The 22,998-nt window shown below is 38.0% G+C and overlaps 1 protein-coding gene across 1 annotated transcript; it reads left to right on the plus strand.

The window, feature by feature from the left end:
* The first annotated feature begins 1,203 nt into the window (after positions 1–1,203).
* On the plus strand, positions 1,204–22,857 carry LOC122324922 (serine/threonine-protein kinase Nek1-like). The gene is given in 40 exon segments (XM_043219694.1): positions 1,204–1,233; positions 2,273–2,389; positions 2,392–2,411; positions 2,513–2,609; positions 3,339–3,436; positions 3,696–3,759; positions 3,762–3,778; positions 3,872–3,939; positions 4,334–4,420; positions 5,471–5,528; positions 5,922–5,990; positions 5,992–6,123; positions 6,279–6,340; positions 7,112–7,277; positions 7,486–7,551; positions 8,205–8,264; positions 8,657–8,704; positions 8,808–8,888; positions 8,979–9,205; positions 9,308–9,433; positions 9,544–9,646; positions 10,061–10,147; positions 10,759–10,842; positions 11,016–11,093; positions 11,327–11,422; positions 11,521–11,608; positions 11,611–11,702; positions 11,794–11,859; positions 11,980–12,220; positions 12,828–12,968; positions 13,654–13,815; positions 13,921–14,133; positions 14,275–14,383; positions 14,599–14,672; positions 14,881–15,086; positions 18,944–19,083; positions 19,170–19,513; positions 21,602–21,624; positions 21,626–21,739; positions 22,505–22,857. Coding segments are annotated over 39 exon segments (4,266 nt in total). The 5' UTR covers positions 1,204–1,233; positions 2,273–2,295; the 3' UTR covers positions 22,670–22,857.
* Positions 22,858–22,998: the final 141 nt, after the last annotated feature.

Raw genomic sequence — 22,998 nt, forward strand, 5'->3', positions numbered from 1 at the left:
GAGCCCAGTACAAAAGCACTAAGAAATCTGCAGAGCAGAAATTACTTAGTTTAATGGAAAGTTACAAATTGTTACCTGACAATGGAGCACACATGGCCTTTAGAGATCCAAGCTGTACACTTATAGTTAGTTTAACAGTACAGGATTTCCAGGGATTTCAGAATGATAAAGATACCGAACTCGTGTAAATATATAGGTATTATAGGTCTACCGTCTGATGTTGTCGTTAAATGTGAACTTGTAAGTAGACCGGAAGCCGCTATGTTGGAATGGTAACTGCGCGTGGTAAATCTGATAAAGTGAGCCAAACGCGCCGGTAAATTAATATGAACTCAAAGATCTAACACATTGTTTATGTATTTATTTAGTCAATGAATTGCTCTAAGTAACGCATTCTATTGCGATTAAATCAGATAGCGGGAAATTAGTTGTATAATATAGACATCGATGACTTCCGAGATTTTGCCCTGCAGTGATGCAGTGATAAAATAAGTTTACAGAATCTTAAAATACTGACAAATTAGACAATTGAGTAAAATATTAACATATTTAAAATTAATAAAGCATTAAGTAATATATAAATAATATATAAAAAAACATGGAACAAGTATTTATAATATAAGATCATATAATAATTATTATAAATACTAAAGATAAACTCTATATACATATATAAAAACATATCAGACATAAATATCAAAGCAATAAATGTGTATATATATATATATATATATATATATATATATATATATATATATATATATATATATATATATATATATATATATCATCATATATATAATTTTTAAATGGGGTTTTTGTTCTTTTTTACTTTTTCTAATAACATAAATAAAACATGCTTTGTACTCACACAAATGCAGTGAAGTTAATCCTTTTGTCTTTTTCATTTTCAAAAAGCCCATCAGTTAAAGGTCATGAAAGCGGATACTGGCCACAGACTCTGTAGTGGCTCCATGATCGTGTACCAACCGGTGATGGTTGCTGAGGGGGAATTTTGCACCAAACATTGACAGACAAACCTAACGGCTGTTGGATTTGACGGACATGTCTTTCACCCTATCAACTGTGACTCGACATTCGCGCGGACCAATCAAATTGCTTCCTCTCAGTCAGCGTGCGCGGTCTTCCCACACGAGACCGCCCAAATCAGAAAATCTTCATGTGAGCTACACTGATGCTGCTGATGTTCGCTGAATATTCTGAATATAGAAGGTAAGAACTCGTTTCATTAGCGCGGTTGTGCGATATATTGCAGAACTCTGCTTTAAAGTGCGTGTCAGTGTCATTTCGCGGGATGCCTATAAGAATGCTAATTTCTTTCGCGGTTTTTATTAGCGAGCATTTAGTACCGTGTTATGATTAGTTTGGGCAGACCCGTTCAAGGCCCAGCTAAACTGGACATCAGCTGATGCTTTTCAAACTTTGCTGCTCAGTGTTCATGTGATGCTGCTTTATTTTATACGGATAAAGCAAAATGACAAATCTTGTTCGGCAGTGTAAGTCAAGCCATAGTCTGCTGTTTAAATGCAGAGCTTATAAGTTTCTATGTATTGGCAGATTTGTAATTCAATATTATCGGACAACAGAGCTTTCTTCAGATTTTTAGTTTAATTCATTGCTGTCTTAAGGTCCCTCTCTGTCTCTGATTTTTCTTTTAGCCTCTCTCCTCTTATACCCCTCTTTCCTCTTTTAAAGAGTGGTGGTTAATTCCTCCTGACATGTCATATTTAATTCATAAGCTCTTGTACACTGTCTGGCTTTTGCTTTAGTTTGGCTCAGTTTTTGCATCTGTTCAATGTTCTGTTGCGTTGAGGCTTTATTTGTTTTTATTTTAGTGTCCTACTAGCTTGTCTGAAAAATGCATGTCTATGTTTACCTCATCCAGGCCAGGTGGCAGTTACAGTGATTCCCAGCATGCAGCTGGATTCTGTGTGGAAAAATATTAACCTTTCACTCGTCAGGAGGTGCTCCGCCTCGAGCGCTTTTAATAATTCCTGCTGGCTTTGTGAATAGATGACAGCTGAATGTGACTTTTAAAATGACACTGTGTATAAAGGAGTTGGTTGCTCCAGTGACAACACACAATACATTTGATAGACTTAATTATATATATATATATATATATATATATATATATATATATATATATATATATATATATATATATATATATATATATATATATATATTTGTTGCTACAACTGTTTTACTAGTGATCCTGATGTTATGTATTCTGTTCCCTTTGCCTCAGCATGAGAAGTCATTTGCACAGACATGGATAAATATGAGAGATTGAAGAAAATTGGGGAGGGATCCTTTGGGAAAGCCATCCTGGTCAAATCAAGGACAGACAGCCGACAATATGTTATCATGAGATTGGCATCTCCAGGGTGAGATAATTTCTTTTCATTAGATGTCTTTTGATAAGTGTTTCTGCTATTAAAAACCTAATTATTTTAACAAGATGAGGTGTGATATACTTGTTCATCAGATGTCGAACAAAGAAAGGCAAGAATCACAGAAAGAGGTGGCAGTTCTGGCCAACATGAGCCATCCAAACATAGTCCAGTACAAGGAATCCTTTGAAGGTAAAGCCCGCTTCATACGTAAAGTCATCTATATTCTGAAATGTGTATTAAGTGATATAGGAATAAGATGCTTCATTGCCCAGCTTTGCCATAATGTTGGCAGTCGTGACAAACGGGTGTCTACGAGGTCTTTGGTCTTTAGTTGACCGATCTTGATTAATCTGAGAACATTAGTTCCGGCACAGACCAGACCCACTGCGTTTCTGTTCTAAAAGCTTGTGTCTGGTTGATAGATCAGTCAGTCTGCATGATAAGGAGGAGCTCCAAGCTCTTGAATGTAATTATAGAGAGGATGTCGTTGAGCTAATGATAGTTTCTCTACATGATGTCATGCAGCAGCGGTATCTCTGACATCCGGATGGCAGGCTAATTAATGACATAAAACTGGGGTGGAATATGAATGTTAATGATATTAGCATTAGAGGGGATTATGTCACCTCAATTCTATTTTAAATATAGAGTGAAATCTAATACTTTTAATCTGATTATATTTACTGTATTTATTATATCTGATCTGTTTACGGTCACTTTTGATCAGTTAAACCCATCATTTTTTTTTTTTTTTATTACTTAAAATAAATTTTATTGTGTAAACTCTCAAGAAGCCACCCAGGCTGGTATTTGAAACATTGCTGTTGGTCTAGCTTGGGGTGCAAGAGGTCCTGGTACCAATCCCAGACGAGCGCTTCTAATTGAAGTACAATCTTTTTTTTATCTCTCTTTCTTCAGAGAGTGGTTGTTTGTACATCGTAATGGACTACTGTGAGGGAGGAGACCTGTTTAAGAAGATCAATAATCAAAGAGGGACTCTGTTCCCTGAGGAACAGGTAAGAGGAGCAGAACAAAGATGTTCAGTTAAGCTCTGCACCAACAACAGGCTGCAAATTAACAAAGCTTTAAAGTTTTTTTTTTTTTTCACTCCTACAAAAATATACCATTAAATAAATAATAATTGTTCATTTAGAATTTCCTGACAACATAACAAAATGAAAAATTCGTAGTTGTTGAATGTTAGCAAAATATTTTTTGCAATTATAATCTTGCTGATCGTCTGAAGCACTGAACACTGTTTGTTGTTTTCTGAAGATTCTTGACTGGTTTGTGCAGATCTGCCTGGCTCTGAAACACGACATGGCCGCAAAAATCCTACACCGGACATCAAATCACAGGTACCACTGCTTCTGTGGAAATTCAGCAAAATGCATAATATACTTTGACCTGGTTTACATATACCTCATGCATAACTTTTGCTTTCTATCAAGAATATTTTTCTGACCAAAGATGGTACCATTCAGCTGGGTGACTTTGGAATCGCTAGAGTTTTGAATAGGCAAGTAAATTCAATTGATTTCAAACCAGCATAAAGAGCCCATTCACACCAAGCTCGATAAATATAACTATAAAGATATAGTCCTAAAAATAACATTTTTAATATTAATGAATAGCAGAATCCACACCAGAATGATAACGATCAAAAAGAAAGATATTGGAATAATTTTCAGAACAATTTTTTTCCAGACGATGAACGATATAAACATTGACAGCCAATCAGAATCTGTCCTCTTATCACAAGCTCGAGAATTTAAAGCGGCAGATGCGTGTCCGCTAAGAATAAACAGACAATATTGTTCTCTTTATAGTTTATCGCTATTGTGCTTGGTGTCAACAGGCCTTAAGGACTGTGGTGAGAGTGGCCTTCATAGATAATGTGGTTATGTGTGCAGCACCGTGGAGTTGGCGAGGACATGTATCGGCACACCTTACTACCTGTCACCAGAGATATGTGAAAATAAACCATACAACAACAAGAGGTAAAGTACTTCCTGTTCTGAGCCTCGGGGTGTATATGGACAGGACAGAATCTACAGAGCTTTCAGTGACTCTTGTACAGTTTGCTGAATCATTAGAGTGGTGATGTAAGTTTATATGAGTTTATCTGATCTCAGCAGCTAAATATTGATCCCAAGTCATGTGTTCCCAGACAGTTTGAAACTTGATCGGTCTTGATGTTTTTAGTCCAGCTGTATTACATTACTGGTTTTAATTTGGTACTATATATATATATATATAAATTTCTTTTTTTTTTTTTTTTTTAAAGAATTCCTTTAAGCTCACCAAATCTGCATTTATCTGGTCAAAAATATAGTAAAACAAATTCTATTGTTAAATATTCATTATAAATTAAAAACTGCATTCTATTTGAACATATTTTAAAATGTAATTTATTCTTCTGATGGCAAAGCTTAATTTCAGCAGCCATTTTACTCCATTCTTCAGTGTCACATGATCCTTCAGAAGTCATTAAACTGATTTTGTGCTTAAAAACATCTGTATTTAAAGCAGTTATGCTGCTTAATATTTTTTGTAAAACCATGTTTATTTTTGTTCCCATAATTCTGACAAATATAAATGAAAAATATAATGAATGACGCAACTTTTTCAATATATTTACTGCAATTTGCTACATCCTTACTGATTACAAGTATCTTACTTGGTTTTCAGTTCTGACAATTTCATCACATCCTGAATGATGAAATATAATATGAACATTCTGACTGTGATTAATTGGATTTTGAAACCACATTTATTGATTTGAAATTTAAGCTTGTAATTTAAACATTAGATTCAATGTACTCCCTTGCAAAAAAAGGATTGTGCTAAGCCATGTTGTTTGATATTAAAATCACTTTATATTTTCTATGCTGTTTGTTTGTGTATACATGTTTGCATGTGCACACGTGTGAGTAATCCACATGTGCCACCCAAAAATTTACCCATTTGTCCCACTTTCTCCCTGTCTGTCTGCTTTGTTTTTTGTCTTCTCTCTTTCTTTCTCGTTGTCCTGTCTGGTCCGACCCTAGTGATATCTGGGCCCTGGGATGTGTCCTGTATGAAATGTGCACGCTAAGCATGCAGTAAGTACCTCATGTTCTCAATAGTAGCTTTTATGCAAGGGAGTTTTTGAAAACAGAACTACCTCTTTCGTATCTTTTTAAGTTGTCTCTGTATGTAGGTCTCATTCTCTCTCCCTCTTCCTCTCTCACTTCCCTTCTTTCATTATTTACACCGTGAATGTTCTGAGGAGACTAATATTTTTCAGTGGAGAGGCAAGCTTGAAACTGCAGCAGCCTTAAGAATTGATGATCAGCTGTGTGGAGAGATGCTTTCCTGTGAAAATTCTCTCTTGAAAGATTTCTTTTTCAGTGTTTTTTTTTTTTTGATGTTGTAGGTTTACGTGATTATGACTTAAGTGAAGGTGGTATTACCATTTTTGTTGTAAGTAGAAGCAATTATGTGATGTCTTTCACTCAGTTTGAGGCCGGAAACATGAAGAACCTGGTGTTAAAAATCATCCGTGGTTCGTACTCTCCTGTTTCCGCAGCATTACTCCCAAGACTTGCGCTCTCTCCTGGCCCAGCTGTTCAAGCGCAACCCCCGGGAGAGACCGTCCGTCTCAGCCATTTTGGACAAGCCTTTTCTTTCTCACAGGATTCACAGGTTTCTCAGCCCTCAGGTGACGCATGCAAACAGACATTTAATGGCAGTGTGATGATGTATCAGTCTGTGTGTTGTGACTCAGATGTTATATAACGCTGGGTCTGATTCCAGATCCAGTCCTACATGAGATGGAGAATTAGTTTATTTAGTATGTTTCCTTGTATGTTGCAGATTATTGCTCAGGAATTCAGCCACTCACTTCACCTTAATCAGCCTAAAACGAGTGTGGCTCAGGAGCACCAGGTAAACCATACATTAATAACTAATAAATTTGTTATCCTCTCTTAATGTTGTTGTATATTTGGACTATTCTGTTATCTTTATGCTAGGGGAAAATTACAGTAGTCACTTATCGAGATGTGCCTGGAGTATATTGTTAAAGGATTAGTTCACCCCAGTATCAAAATTGTTTCGCTCCAAACCCATAAGACCTTTTTGATTAAATTTAACCGTCTATAGACAGCAACACAAGTGCAATGTTCCCAGATCCAGAGACGTAGTAAATACATTGGCAAAACAGTCCATGTGACATCATTGGGTCAACTCCAGTTTTGCAACGTTACAAGAATACTTTTTCTTTTAAACAGTGGTTTTTACGTCAAATACTGTACATTCTTAACTAATCTCCAAAAATGCAGAAGACATAACTTATGGGAGAAAAATGGTTCAGTAAATTTTTAATTTTCATTTCTTTTCGCAAAAATAGGTTTCTCATAGCATCGCAAAACTGACGTTCTGCCACTGATGTCACATGGACTGTTTTACTGATGTATTTACGTTTCAGTTGTGTTGCTGTCTGTGCCCTCTGATAGCTCTTCAATTTCATAAAAATATCTGAACAAAGATATTTGTTCAGATAGATGATGAACATCTAAGATGAACAAAGGTCTTTGTTTGGAATGGCATGAGGGCAAGTAATTAATGACAGAATTTAATTTTGAACTACCCCTTTAAATTGTTCTTTTGAGGTCCACATACCAGAAATTCAGTTGTTCCGTTCCTCTTCACCCCCCAGCCAAACGCCCTGCGCCAGGCCCTATCCCCATCTCTCCAGCTCAGAAAATCACAAAGCCAGCAGCCAAATACGGAGTGCCTTTAACAGTCCGGAGACCATCTGACGCCATCAGAAAGGTCCCGGATTCAGCAAAGAAACCAGTCAAACTCAAGCAGGTGAGAACCATGGGAAATAAAGACCCCATGTATGTCATTTGCTTATCCACTCCTATGTTTTGCCCATACACTATCACTCAGTATTTTAGGAGGGACACTGAGGGGCACTTGTGTAAATTCAGACTTTTGTTGATGTTGTCCCACTGTGTGCTATAAATGAGAGCGAGAGACCTCTGATCCTCGCCCCTCGGTCTCATGTGTTGTCCAGGCTCCCCCTCCTGCAGCAGCTCAGAGGAGAGTGAGTCGAGTGGAGGAGGAGAGGAGGAAGCATGAGGTACATAAGAGAGTGCCCACTATCTGCAGAACCTTCTACTAACACCCAATCCCCATCCTCCTTTTTAATCCTCTTAACCCTGTGTAAATAGACACTGTCCTCCACCAAAACCTTTTGCCCTGTGAGCCTTAAATATAGGTTTACCCTTTATACCACTAATATGTCCCATTTATCGGTATACTCTAGTGGTTAAAGATCTGAGCTGCTTTCAGAAATAATGTATTTATTTTGCAAAGAATGATAAGTCAATTATCTCTGTTTTTTTCTTCAGTGAAACATTTCTTATCTTTCCCTTCCTTTTTGTTGGTGTCCTTCTGCTTCTCTCCAACTGCTGTCATTCATATGGTGGGCATCTACATTTTTGTTTCCTTTTCCACCCCTCTCTTTACAAACCCTTTCACCACTCTATTCTTCATTCTAAATGTGTCTACAGCTTCTTTATCTTCTCAGATGCAAGATGCTAAACCACCTTTGTTCAATGACTGAACCATTTTAGGAAAAATACTCATTTAAGATTGTAAATGGATGTTGGACTGCTCCTGCCTCTCTTTGCCACATGAAGCTGTACAAACAATTTTTTCCATGAGATTACTATTGCAAACAAGTAACTGGAAATACTGTTTGCATCATGTCTTGGTCATGTTGTGTTTCAGGAAGGCGTGAGGAAGAAACGGATGGAGATGATGGAGAGGGAAAGGAAGCAAAGAGAACAGGTGAGCTGTTGTTGACATTATGGCATAGCATCATGTGACAAGCTTTTTTACTATCCTAAATCATATTTTACAACAATACATATTATTTCAAATCATGGTCTTTTGTACTCTTGGATCATTTAAGAATTCTGAGAAAATGCAGCGCAGCTGTTTTCTGCATCTATAATAGTGAGAAATATTAGGATATATATACATAGTTACATACTACATTGTATGTTAATTTTGTTTTGTGCCTGTCAGTGTTGGTGATTGAATGAGTTCACATCAAGTTCAGTAAATGTTGGCTGTTCTAGTTTCATTAAATGGATGGATGCTATTTGTAATGTGTCTCTTGGGTAGACATTTAAAAGCCTTTTGATTGAGTTAGTGAGTAATTGTGTTTCTCTCTGTAGATGTTGTTGCTGAAAGCTGCTCAGATGAAGAGATTTGAGAGAGAAAAGGTGAACTGATCAGTGCCCTTCTGCAAATGGTCATTTACAATAAACTGGTATGGTTTCATTTGTTTATATTCAAACTTTTTAACTCAGACCTTTTATATTGTAGCTGAACCGGATAAACCGGGCTCGGGAACAGGGCTGGAGACATGTGCTCAGTTCCAGTGGAGGCAGCAGCCCTGAACGAAAGGTACAATAGTTTTCCTTGCCTGCTACTGATTAGTCAATAAAAGCTGCAGATATTATAAAGGTTTCTCATTCAGCGTATATTTTTGCATAGTTTTATGGAGGTGGAGGTGGTGGTGGTGGTGGTGTTGGAGCACCACATTCCTCTGGAATAGGCCCATCCCTTGTGCCTGGCCCCACCCCTACTCCTGGTCCTGTTCCTGCTTTAGCTGCAAGCAGAGCTCCATATGACCATGTCCACACAGCAGCTGAAAAACCATGCAAACCTACACCTAAAGATGGTGCTGGGGAAGGAGCCAAGTCTTCGGGGGACAATGGCAGGTGAATGCGATGGATGTGAAAGAAAATGTGCCAAGTGCTTTTGCATTCCTGTCTTTTAGAATAATTTTTCATTTAATGTGCATATGTTGTTATCATTTAAAGCACAGCTACAGACTCGGGGTCGCTGAATGGTCATGCCTGCATCCCGGTTAAGGATAGTGTTAGGAAAGAATCCCGTAAAGCAAGTCTCCAAAATGAGCAGATTTCAAAGAACGACTATGCCAACAGGTCAGGCGGCTGTGTGCTTCATTAATAATATTGGTCAGATATTCAGTCTGTCTTGAGTCTGACGATCTGCCAAGCAGAGCTAAGATCAACTTTTTCATCTCGGTCGCTAGGTTTCGAGGTCAGCTGGCGGCAGAGAGGGCTAAGCAGGTGGAAGAGTTTCTGCAGCGGAAAAAAGAAGCCATGCTGAATAAAGTCCGTGCAGAAGGACAGTTGGTACGCGTTTTTTATCATGGCCTCTTCTGGTTAAATTAATGTTTTGGTTTCAGTAAATGTTATTTACGGTGTCTAGCATGTCTAGCAAATAAATTTTCACTCTAGATCATTTTCAGGTCAACATGGTATGAAAAAAAACACCCTCTATTTTGTACATTCATCTTGTTGTGAAATGTTAATAAAAATGTCATGACCTTTTGGTAAAATGATAGACTTCTCTCTGGTGAGGTATACTGGACATCTCCAGTTGTTTACTTCACAAAACCCTGTCCTTTTTACAATCAACCACAAGCTCACATTCAGATCGTTCTTCATTTAGTTAATAACAGATGTATAGAAATAAGGTGTCGAAGAACTGATAATACATTTAATTATGTGGCTTTTGTAATATCGGATTAACCATTGGGTGAATAGGGGGCCCGGCAAAACCTGGCCGCCATCTTTGCAAGCTGGACAAACTCCTCCCGATGCAGGAGACCCCAAGTCAACAAAGAGGAGGAGGTAGGAGTCCTGTCTGGGACCAATCAACACTCCTCAATCCATCAAGTCACTTAAACCCTTCATTGTTCGGCTCCTTATTTTAAGTTGTAAATGCCTACCTGATGTTAGTGCGTCTGCTCACCAGCACCATCTGATGCCCAGTACCTGCATACACAGTGTATGTTTGTTGAATGTGGCTGTGAAATACACTGAAAATGTTGTAGTTCATTTTTTCCATTTCATCCAATACCACATTCTGGCAAAATTCCCCAATGCTGTTTTTATCTTTTTTGTCTGTGTGTTATTCTGTTATTCTGCTTCAACTCTCCTTGTTTTGGGTCCCTCATCATTTTTTCAGTTTTTGAGAGTATTCAGTGTGTCTGCAGGATCCCAGCTGAAGACTAACTGCTTCTTTTTATGGTTCTTATCATTGAATGGCTTTGATTCTGTTTTAATTTTAAGTTTGCTGTTCCCATAATACAGTGTAAATGTTTAATACTGTTTTTCTCTTCCAATGTACTTGCATTTAATATACACAATAAGTGTCTTTGCCGCTCTTCTTATGTTTGTCGGAAGGAGATGGTGGGAAGAGAACAAAAGAGAAATGATACGTGATTTTGTGTTTTTCTAAGGAGTACTTGGCGAGATTACGACAGATCCGACTACAGAACTTCAATGAACGCCAGCAGATCAAAGCTCGCCTCAGAGGAGAGAAGGTATATGCGCTCACGTATAGTATAGGCCCATTTGACATTTGTGTTGTCAGCTACATCATTGTACATATTTTAATGTTTACTGTAATTTATGTGCATAAGTTTTAGTGCTTTTACACATCATTAAATTTAATTTTAAATGTATTAATTTGCTATATTTGGACCGTCTATCTCAGTATGACAGCGACGGCTCAGACAGTCAGGAGTCATGTGAAGAGGCAGTACTCAGGAGGAAGAAAATCGAGGCTTTAAAGGTTTTGCATTTTAATATACGTTTTTTTTTCTAAATAAATGGTCAGCATAATAATTTGGAACAAAAATGGAATTATATACTACAATTAAATGTTTGAGGTTGGTGGGGTTTTTTTTAAAAGTATCTTATGCTCATCAAGGCTGAATTAGTGTCACCTTTTAGTATCAGAATGCAAAAGCAACCAGACTGTTATTTGAGTAAAACAATGATCAAGAATTTGTGCTTTTATACAAGGCCCAGTCAAAGGCTCGTGCTGCTGTAATTAAAGAACAGCTGGAAAAGAAGAGAAGAGAAGCATATGAGAGGGAGAAGAAAGCTTGGGAGGATCATGTATGTCATCTTTTTTTTTTTCCAAAGCTCTCTTCTTTCCTTGTTTCTCCTCATCCGTCTCTTATGTATTTTATTATATCTTTTGTTTTGTGACAAAGCAGCTCATTGCACGAGGAGTGAAGGTTGCTGTTGGAGCTGTGGGTGGAACTCCACCTCCTGCAGCCCCTGCCACTCAGCCATCTGACTCCACCCTCAGGAAGATGCTTCCAAAGCCACACCCTCCTCTAGACCCACCACTCCAGCCATCTCCATGACTGCTGCTCTGAAGGATGTGGGCGCAGTTAGTCACCCACCACACTGATTTAATAAATCACCTTTGCTGTATTTGTTTTAATGGCCATCCAGTTCTTACGTATTTTCTTTTTTGGTAGATTTCATCAGGACAGAGTTCTCCTATGAAAGAGGACTCCCTTAAAGCGGAAACAGCAGGTGTACAGGTGGGAAATGTGTATTTGGATGTGTGAAATACCATTAATCGGTGAGAGCAGTTTATTGAATAATGTGAGTCTGACTATAACGTTTTTTTGTTGTTGTTGTTGTTGTTTTGCTTTTTTTAGAGTGACAAGAAGGAGATTCTTCGCAGACTTAATCAGAAGGTCCAGTCCACTGGGCAAGATGCTGTGAAAGATGACACACCTTGCAGCAGGGCACCATGCCCAACTCCTCAACAGATCCAGCCTGCTATCACAGAAGAAAGACCTCCTACCGCTGGTGATAGGAGGAAATGGGAAACTGTTGCTCCACCCATATTGTCTGTAGCCGAACAAACTCTGGAGGAGACCTGCGCAACTCTGGCAGGTATAAACGCAACAGTCTGTTACAATATGTTGTTATTGCTGTAAAACCATGTGTAACATGAATATATTTTATAGGATGTTTGAAGACAAATGCACCTTAAGTAGATTCTATACAATCTAAAAGAATCTAAATCATTTGTCTCTGATTCCTTGTACGTAGTTAAACATTAGGGTGTACTGTACAGTACTAAAGATGTTTTATTTTATGGTTATGGTTTTATTTACAAATATGTCAACATAATGGAATGTGAAGTGATCACATTTAACTATTTAAACCTTAAATATGACACAACTCACAATTCCTGTTTTTCCATTCTCACATTTAAGACCTCTAGCATTGCTAATCAAGGCTTCATTATACTATTTAATATATTTAAGACATTTTATGATCTTAAATGTGGTACAACTGCATTTATGGCATTTAAATTACTAAAGACCAGTCAGATCGGAAGACTTAATTTTATTAGATTTTTGTATGTGTGTGTGTGTGTGTGTGTGTGTGTGTGTGTGTGTGTGTGTGTGTGTGTGTGTATAGTAGTTCAGTAATAAAAGATACGATTCGAGCACCATTCACATTCTCTTTTTTTCCTTCTCTTGTTCCATCTCAGTGTCCCAGGTGGCATCTCCAGAGACGAATGCTCCCTCTGGTGGAGACAGGAAGAAGTGGCAGACTGATTGTGCCCCTCCTCTGTCTGTGGCTCAGCAGACTCTGGAAGAAACTAGCCTTACAACAGCAGCTCAGCTTACAGGTAAAGATCCTCATCCTGGGATTCTGTAATTTGCAGTTTTGCAAGACTTTTTTTTTTTATCAAATTGATAAAAGGTGGAGGTTGTTGCCTTAACCTACTAAGAAAATGTTGCATAGATTCACAGATACCAACCTGACAAATGACCAAGTTTCTTGCAGCACATTTGCAAGACTCTAATGAGAAGTGATTGTGCCAACAAGAATCAAAATATAGCAGCGTTGAAAAGCACACACCCATCAGCTCTCATTACATCAGAATCACATATTCATTGTGTGTTCAGTTATGAAGGCAACATTTAGGTGAGCTACAGTGAGAAATTGATGGCTACAGCAGGCTATGGTGCACATTACAATAATTTGACTTTTGTTTTTGCTAGTCAAGTAGATGCAGAATAAAAGTAGCCAAGTAATTATTCACATCCTTAGTACTTCCAGAGTGAATAGATTATGTATTAGAGAGTGTTTTGTTTTGTAACCATGGATGTTGTGTTGTTACGTGCTCTGGGACTCCAGCCGCTCTATAGCAACTGGATTAATAACAAATAAGGCATTAGGTTATTTGCTAGATTTCTAGCATTCTGTGCCTGGAGAGCAAAATTATGTTGTTTCTATGTATATAATAAAATGGGTAGCTTATTTCTATGCAGTAACATGGATCGTTTTTAAACTTATTTCCGAAAAAACAGCAGGTGAAGTCATTTGCATGGAAGATTGGCAGGGTGAGGGGCTAAGAAAGGCTTGGGGGCGGAGTCCAGACTCAGAGGTTCTGAAGGTGTTGGAAGAGGCAGAGCTCCAGCCCTTTACCGAGAAACTAGATCCTGCCAGCACCTGTGACCACACACTGACTGGTGAGTCTTTGATCAGTGTCTTTTTCATCTGTGTGATCTGTGCAGTCTTACCGACAATAGCTTGCTGTTAATCCCGAGTTTCTGTTTGCTTTTTTTTTCCTCCAGAAAGCCTTAATCTAGAAGAGTCTTTAGATGTCACTCATGAAACCAAACAAGTGCCTCTTCCTCAGCCATGCCAGCCTGCCTTTGGCCTTGCCAAACAAGAAGTGACATGTCAGGAGACAGTGCCAATCACAGCAGAGGTTAAAAGTCAGGAACTAATCTCACCAACAACAGAAGAGATCCAAAAGACTCTGTGTGAAGAAATTGAGACAGAGGGTGAGAATAGTGTTGCGCTGAAAATGAATGCAGTGCTCTTTGCCAGATACCTTATTTAAGATCAAAATGTGTAGAAATTCATTGGTAGTGAGACCTTTTGCACTTTTTACTGTTTGTAACAAACCTTTTCTGTCCTTCCAGTGGTGGATGATATGGAGTCAGTAGTTCTAGATGAAGTCTCTCAGCAAACCTCAAAGCCGCCCCCAGCAGATGTTATGCAAGCATGGACACATGACAGTCCAGTGTCTCCGTAAGCATTTTTTTATTTATAATTTTGGCATTAATATGTGTATCACTGTTAAAATTTAATATACAATTTTATTTTCCAAAATCTAATTATCATTTAAAATACTGTGTTTTAAATATTTCTATATTATCACCTAAACAGTCTGACAAAAGAAGAAATCACAAAAAAAAAATCTTGCGCTGAAAACTTTAAATCATTGCTTATTATTTTTATGTTAGGCCAGCAGAGGGCAGAGTAATACAAGAAGAGTGCACAAAGACACAAAGAGAAGAGAAACACCCTGAACCTGCAGGTAGTCTCCGATGCAATACTAAGAAACCTTATCTCCCTCTCACACAAGCATGTCTCATTATGTGCCATTTCAAAGCACTCCTGTATCCTCTTTAAAATTCATTTACTTTCTTACAATGTTAATCCTTTAGAAGCATAAAGAATGCCAGTTTGAACGGAACTTCACTGTGGAAAAAAAAAACACTTTTGTTGGCTGCTGCTTTTTACAGATGAGTCTCTGTTTGTGAAGCTAAGCAGTAGTCCAGCTCACAGACGAACAGTAGCGTTGACTATGCTGTCTGCTCAATCCTCCTTGGAAGACTCTTCCTCCATCGCCTCACGTTCCCGCTCTGTCTCCCCACTGCGCTCTCAAAGACATGGTGACGCACTTCTCATTGGCCTCTCCACTGGGCTCTTTGACACAAACAACCCTAAGGTGAGCACTGGAACCTCACTGTAACAAGTGTTAGTCTATATTTGTTTTCTTTCTCTTGCATGTTAGACTGTAAATCAGTGACACTAAACTCTGGCTAGATCTTCAAAGGCTAAAGGCAGGAATAGACTACATGACTTTTTGAATCCGAACAGATTTAAAAAGCTCTATGCATCACTTGCCAACTTTGTAATTACTGATCATACAGTAAACATTGGAGAATCAAACACTACCAGAGTTTCTGCACAAACCCACACAGAAATATGCACCTTGTTGCTAGGAAACACTTGATAAATGTAAACAATGTGTGTTGTAATATCTGCTCAAATATCAAACATGTTTGATGTCCTCTGAACCGGATAGAATCAAAACCAGAAAGTCAAACTAGGGCAAACATCACATTGAAATCTGAAAAAAAAGATTGTTCAGTGTATTTCAGCCTTAACTGCTACAGAAATGCAGATGAGACACTGTGAATGATTTATTGCAAGCACAGATATTAAGCGGAAAGGTATATTTACAAAGTGTAATGTAGTTACAAGAGTGCAGATCCAGTGACTTTTCTGTGCACAAGCTTCTCTGCCTTGAACTTGATGAGGGCAGCAACTGGCAGCCAATGGAGTGAGACAAAAAGGGGCGTATTGTCCGCTCTCTTGGGTTCATTGAAGACCAGACGTGCCGCTGCATTCTGGATCATTTAGAGAGTTTAGATTTTTTCCTTTTGAGCAGGAAGGCCAGCTAAAAACATTACTGTCCGGTCATGGCAGATAATTTCTTGACAAGGAGTGGTGTAGCATGCTTAATAATTAAGGGTATGATTTGCTTGATCTTCAAAGCCCCCTTTAAGATTTGTGAACTTCTTAAGTTTGTGAACTTCCAATTGAAATTCATAAACAATATCGCAGTATTCCCAGGTTCCTAGCTAGGAAAAAAAAGGAGTTAAGGTAAAGTTGGTATTCTTTCGTCTGGGATAAAAAAAAAAAAAAAGTCTGTTGGGCATGCCGAGATCTGTGTTGATGTTGTCTCATAAAGAAGAGGGTTCAGAGAACAGAACCCTGAGGTACCCCGCTCGTTAGCTGACCTGACTTCTCTCTCCTACTTCTAAAGTAGGGCTGAAACCAGCAAAGTACCGTTCCTGTGATTCCCAGGATTGAGAGACAGTTTTGTGGTTATCAGTGTTGAATCCTTCAGATAAGTCCAACCAAATGAAGACAGACAATCTCCCACCAGCCACAGGATTTTAGTGACAGATAGCAAGTCTGTGAATACTGGCTCTTAAAACCTGACTGATTACACTGTCTAGCAAGTTGTTCTGTGAGCAGAAAGAAGAAACCTGAAGAGAGGAGAAGAGACCTGAGGGTTACCAAGCCCTTTTATGCAACCCTGGGAAAAGGGTCATGGGGGCAGGATGTAGGATGTTTCAAGAAAGTTAAGAGACCTTAGCCTGGAGAGTGGAGCATAGTGGGTGGGTGGTTGTCCATGAATATGTGGTGTGAAAAACTGACTGACTTTAAGGGACACAGTAATTAGCCATGAATCAAACAGTTTGGAGTAAGATCAGAAATACCAGAAGATAAACTACAAAGGCCTGTAATAATCTTTAAAAATGCATAGTTATACCTTAAGAAGAATTAGTATTATTGAAGTATAATTTATACTAACATATTATTAATTAATGTTTGCTTTTATTTCTACATTTTGAGACTTAAATTTTTAGTTTTATTTAGTTTTAATTTAATTGTTTTTTTTTTGTCAATTTATTTTGAAGTATTTTTACTTCAAACTAAATTATTTCAGTTAATTGACTAAAGCATTATGTGTATTGTTTTTTTTTTCATTTTTAATAGTTTACAAAAACAACACAGTGAAGAAATCCAGGTGTGTGTTTGTCTTAATTGAAAGATAAAAGACTATTACAGAGCATAGTAATGGAGGACCCCACTGCTGCCATTTATCATACTGATTACACTACAAGGCAAGAGAGGAAGAGAGCACTAAAAAGAGCAGGAGAAAGAAAGAGAGGACACTATATAGCAGGAGAAACAGATGGCAGCACTTAACATAGAATGATAGAGGAGCTCAGATTTGTACATCTCAGAATTTTTGTTTGGGGTGATTTGTTTTCTACAGACTGAAATGTATGTTTGTGTGCACATAATGGTGTCTGCATAGGAGGATAGGCATATGTATGAGTGTGGATGTGCCTCAGGCCATTGCTGTGCTGGAAGGACTGCTGAATGTGTGTGTGTGTGTGTGTGTGTGTGTTTGAGCTCCTGAGTGGAGCGTTATTAATGCGATTCTTCCACATCCTTGATGTGCCAGTAAACCAAAGGACTTTGCGCTGGCCTGTGTACTTTTTCGCCCACCCCACAGGCGCACATACACAAATACTTTTCTTTGCCTTCACAAAAGCACATTAACATTCACACCCACACCCACACTTTTACAAACACGCCCACACATTTGGCCTTTTGGCTTGCTTGCACCCAACCCTCTGGACAACTGGACAGTCAGATCACACACACACACTAAATGGCGTCTTTCTCAGCTCAGGCTGTCAGTCCGTTTAATCAGTAGTTTAGCACTCCTCTCCACTGTGCAAGTGCGAGAACACAGTGCGTCTCTGTACCGACGGCTGTGGTGGAGATGGATGACTGCGCTGATATTAAAGCCCTCCTCAGCTCTGTGGAGACAATTTTAAGTCCCTGCTGGGTGTTAAATAGCTAAGTCGTTTTATTCCTGCACACGATTCAGACTGAATAAGTTCTAACGGAAGCTTAGAGATTGTGCTTGCGCATTTCTTGTTCCAATTCGTATTGATTAAAGAGCCGTTTTCTATACTTTTATAGTCCAATTAAAATGTCAAGGTGTCTTTCACCAAAAATAGTTGTAAGCTCATAAGTGTTACTTTTTCTCACGTTACAATATTTTCTTCTATCCTAGCTTACCTTGCAAAGTGAACAATATGTAAATTGATTTACTAGTGCTAAAGTCAGCGTGAAATGGAAATTAATCCTGTTTATATTTTATAATGCCAGTCTTGCAGTGAAATAAGACTTCTTTCTGGTGATGTTTGTTGGACTTCTCCAATCATTTAATCGGCTTAAACCTCTTCTATGTCTTACAATCGACTGCAAACGTGCATTTAGATCTGCCTCCTTTCAATCAACAACCCATGGATTGAACCATTTCTCACTAAGTTTCCCTTAAAAGAATCTGATGCTAATTTAGTTACATCATAACTTTAATTTCATAACAATCATTATGCACTTCATTTTACACTTAAGCTTTAAACGGGATGTTTTTTGTTACTGTGCCTCCAAGACATCCGTGTAAACACCCTCTTCACTTGAGATGAACTGAAAAACTGTGCTTATTTAAGGTTGCTGTCAGGTGCAATATAGTTGGCTCTGCCTCATCCTTCAATGACAACCTCTTTGCACAGCCTGCAATATATTTGTGACAGGTTCACAAAACAATCCACAGTGAAATGTGCTGCACAAACTGCGAAGGTCAGACTGAAATAATCAGGGATGTTGTTAAAAATAAACTCCAATGCTTGTTTCTAACATTAGGATCCTTCTGTCTATGCAGAGACACGGGTGTACCTCACAGCACAATGTTTCCTAAACTTCCTGCACCTCTAGATACCAAAAATATTTTTTTATGCGCTGTCATTTACTTGCTCATGGCTGTGACAACATAACATAAGAAATATTTGCAGCTTCATTTTCATAAATAGCCTGAGAAAACTGAGGAGGGAGTTTTGCACTAGAGTATATTAAGTATAAAATTTGCTTAAAGAACTTAAAATATTTCTGATCTGTGATGTTTAATATCACTTGTGTGTCTGCTGTCAGATGCTGAGGACGTGCTCTTTACCAGACCTCAGTAAAGTATTCATTGATGCTGCAGAACCTGAAGTTGCAGTCGCTCCTGACAACAACCTGGAGATTGAAGATCTGGAGGATAAAGCAGATGAGCAGTCTGAATCTGAAGAGTAAGACATACACAACTGGCACACACACACACTTGCGCACACACGCTTTTTTTTACTTACTTTTTACTTATCTATATCTTTTTCAGTGTGTATGAGGATGATGATTTGAGGGAGCTCAGAGCTTCTATGGAGAGGCTTCTTCATGAGCAGCGCAGTGATGATGAAGATGACGAAGAAGAGGACGAGGATGGTGGTGGATCCAACAGTAGTCCAGCTGATGAAGAGCCAGCTGGCCTTGATAGGTTGGCTAGTGCTGGTGTTGACAAACACAGTCCAGAGGAGGAGTGTTTTAATGGAATGGCTGAGGAGGAGGATGATGTTAGCCATGGTGAAGAAGAGCCAGGAGGTCCAGTTACCAACGGAATGGAGGTTGAAGAGGATGAAGAGCAGAACAGTAGTGAAGGCCAGCTCAATGAGGAGTGGCAGTCTGGTAATGCAATCACAACTGCATCCATAAACAGCTGCAGATACTAACCATATCTACAAACAGAGCACAAAGGCTGAACGCATTCCCAAAAACAGGAAAGAACAACTGCATCCACAAATGCAGCATTACTCCGGGTCTGGCAGAGCACTTTTAGCTGTAGCTTAGCATAGATCATTGAATCTCTGCAGTGATTAGGATTAAGCGATATGGCCAAAAATTTTATCACAATAATTCATATCAGTCGATATAGATAATAATCAAATCTTTATTTCTTTTTAAAGTTTAAAGACAAAATTTTAGTCCATTTACTTTTCCTTAACAAAATTAAATATATAACTAGAAATATAAAAATAAAATTGCCTGATAATATTAATAATAATATTACTTTTTTCTCTTAGAAATCCACATTTGATAGTAGCTTGAGATAGGATGCATAAATAAATGTTCATTTTTAAAATCAGTAACATCTGTAAAAAGTGTAACAACCTCAGTTCTATATTAAATTCATTCTGACCAAGAATCAATCTTTTTTTTTTTTTTTTTTTGTTTGTTTGTTTTTGTTTTTTTTAAGCATTTGTCTCCCATAGTGGCATACATTTTAAATAATGTTAAAGACAGTTCAAACCACACTCATAACACCTCAATACCATGGTAAAAATATAACTATATGGTTTTTAGGTAGTAATATTTGTATGAAAAACAGATGTCTAAATTCAGTACAAACGCACACTTGAAATGGGTTAATCACAAGTATATGCACTATAATTATATACCATTACTCCTGTAATAAAATTTTATGTGAATATCCAAATTTCTGCCACAATAACATGGTGCAGATAGTGTTACTACAGTAAATCCATGGTAAATGATGGCAACGCGTAGATGTGAAATGTGTAGATTCTCGCTGCCTCTTTGCACACAGCGTTTCTCCTGTTTGCCTTTAAACTAGTTTAAATCACAGTCGTGTGTGTTCTTCTCTGAATGCAAGCGCTTTGCACTGGATTTCACAGCACTGTTTAGTGCTCGTGTGACCGAGTAAACTCTTTTGCTCTAGTGAGCTCACGCCACGCGGCACTTTGCACTTTGATCCAAGCAGATAAATGGTCCGTGTGGCACAATAATTCAAATGAGTTGCAGTTTTGTTACGCTATTGCCGCAAAAACATTATATCGAACATTTATTAAACTTTTCATATCGTTTTATCAAGGACAAATATATTGCGATAACTATCGTTATTCATTTTCTGTCTGTTCTACTACACAATGTCAAGTTTTATTACAGAGGAGTCAAGTTTTAAATATCGAAACTCTTTGTTCATTTTTGAGCTAGATGCTCATGGTCTAATTAGATTCAATCACCTATAATAAGCTGCAGCTAAAAGTATTATCGCCAAACCCAGAGATTGGCTAAATGGATTCGAAAATGGTAAAACACAACTGTTTAACTATAGGCAAGTTGGAAAATGAACCTATTTTCAAAAAAGCCACAAATACATCCTTGTACACAAAGCACCATCTTTCTGTATTTTTCAACACAGCACAACAGCTTACCATAACTGCTAACATAGTGCAACAGCTAAACTCTTCTGTAAGCACTGCACAACAGCTAACCACATCTGCTAACACAGCGAAAAGCTAAACACATATGCCAAAACAACAGCTAACACAGCACAACATTTAACCACATCTGTTAGCACAGCTTAAAAGCTAACCAAATCCATTAGCACAAACAAAAACTAACTACATTAGCTTAGCAGCTAACCACTTCGGTTAGCACAGCTCAGCAGCTAGCCACATCAGCTTACTGTAATCGTTAACATAGTTCAGCAGTTGATCTGTTAACTAGGCTAACAGCTTCAAGCCACTTGCGCTAAAATAGCACAACAGCATAGCTAACAATTGCTATCTGCATCTTCTAGAGCAGTTCAACAAACACTTGCAGCACAATAGCTTATCATATTCATACAGAAACAACAGGTAAGCTAAATTGCTCAAATATAGACACCATCCACACACACAGCTAAACAATTGTACTCTCACTGCGTGAACTTTGATAGATGCATCTTAATCTCTGTGCATTGTATGAATGCAGATGACAGCGAGGAAGAAGAGGACGATCGAAGACCTTGAGCAACAGGACAGTATCTTCAGTCGTCTGGAGGAGCTGCGATTCCATCTAGAGCAGGCCATGGGCTTTGAGAACTTCATTCAAGCCTACAACAAAATCAAGGTATGAGTTCCTCAGTTTTGCATTAAATGTCAACTCTCACCATGTCTCCAGTGAGATTCAGTGGTTTTGCGCCCGGGTGAATGCATTGCGGAAATACTGCATAACTAAGAGGTCTTTAGTGGTCAAACACCACCAATAACAATGCAGCTATGTACTTCTTAGATGAGGACACTCATAAATTTTTGTTTTTAGCTGTCGGGTTCATTCTGTGAATTAGATACAGATGTTACCCTTAACCTTTAAGAATGTTAAATGTGCTGCCTTATTATGCTTTTTATATAGTTTGTTGCACTGGAAGTAAACTGCTGTAATGTTTTGCTGTCGGTTACAAAAAAACCCAGTTTATGAAACCCTGGAGAGTTAATGACTTCACTATTGCTAACTTAAAGGAATAGTTCAGTTGGAAATATTTCTTTTATTTGCTCACCTTCATGTCATTTGAATCCTTAATTTATATTGTGGAACACACGCTATTTTGGGTAATGCTAGTGACCAAAAAGTTTCAAAACCCTTTGACTTTCTGAGTTTTTATTTTGTTTGTTTTTTGTCTAGTATATCTTGTCCAATTTTATTTTGTGTTACATAGAAGAACGTCAGTCATGTAGGTTTGTAACATCAGATGAGTAAATGATGGATGAATCTTTAATCTTTGGGTAAATTATGCCTTTTAGAATTTGGTTACATCTGGCACTGTACCTTTAATTGGTTTGCTTGACTTTATCCAGCATATCCAGATTGTTATTTGTATTTTGTTTGTTTATTTAGGCAATTCATGAGGATGAAGACGAGAACATTGCAATGGGCTCCAGCATGGTGCAAAGCATTTTGGGGACTGAGCACCAACACTTGTATCCTAAAATCCTACATTTGGTGATGGCAGATGGAGCCTACCAGGAGGGTAAAGTGTTTACACACATTCTCACTTTCTGATCCATTCATGCACCATTTCTTTTGATGTTCTTCATACAGTCACACTAGTTCATTCAACCAGATATTTGCAAAAATAGAGCAATGAAATGGCTCAACATGAATGTGTAGAAGAGAGTAGTTATGTCATTCAGTGCAGTGTGAATCAAGTACTTTAGAGAATGCACTGAAAACACATTCATAAAGAGACTGAGCTTTTATTCAGACATAACCTCTCTGTGTCTGTGTATGTATATATGTAGAATTTATTAATAATAATAATGACTTTTTTATTATTAAATTATTACGTAATGTTTTTTATAACTACTAATAACAATATATTGATTTACACT

The sequence above is a fragment of the Puntigrus tetrazona genome, chromosome 20, assembly GCF_018831695.1.
Source record: "Puntigrus tetrazona isolate hp1 chromosome 20, ASM1883169v1, whole genome shotgun sequence".
In the NCBI taxonomy this organism is placed as follows: Eukaryota; Metazoa; Chordata; class Actinopteri; order Cypriniformes; family Cyprinidae; genus Puntigrus; species Puntigrus tetrazona.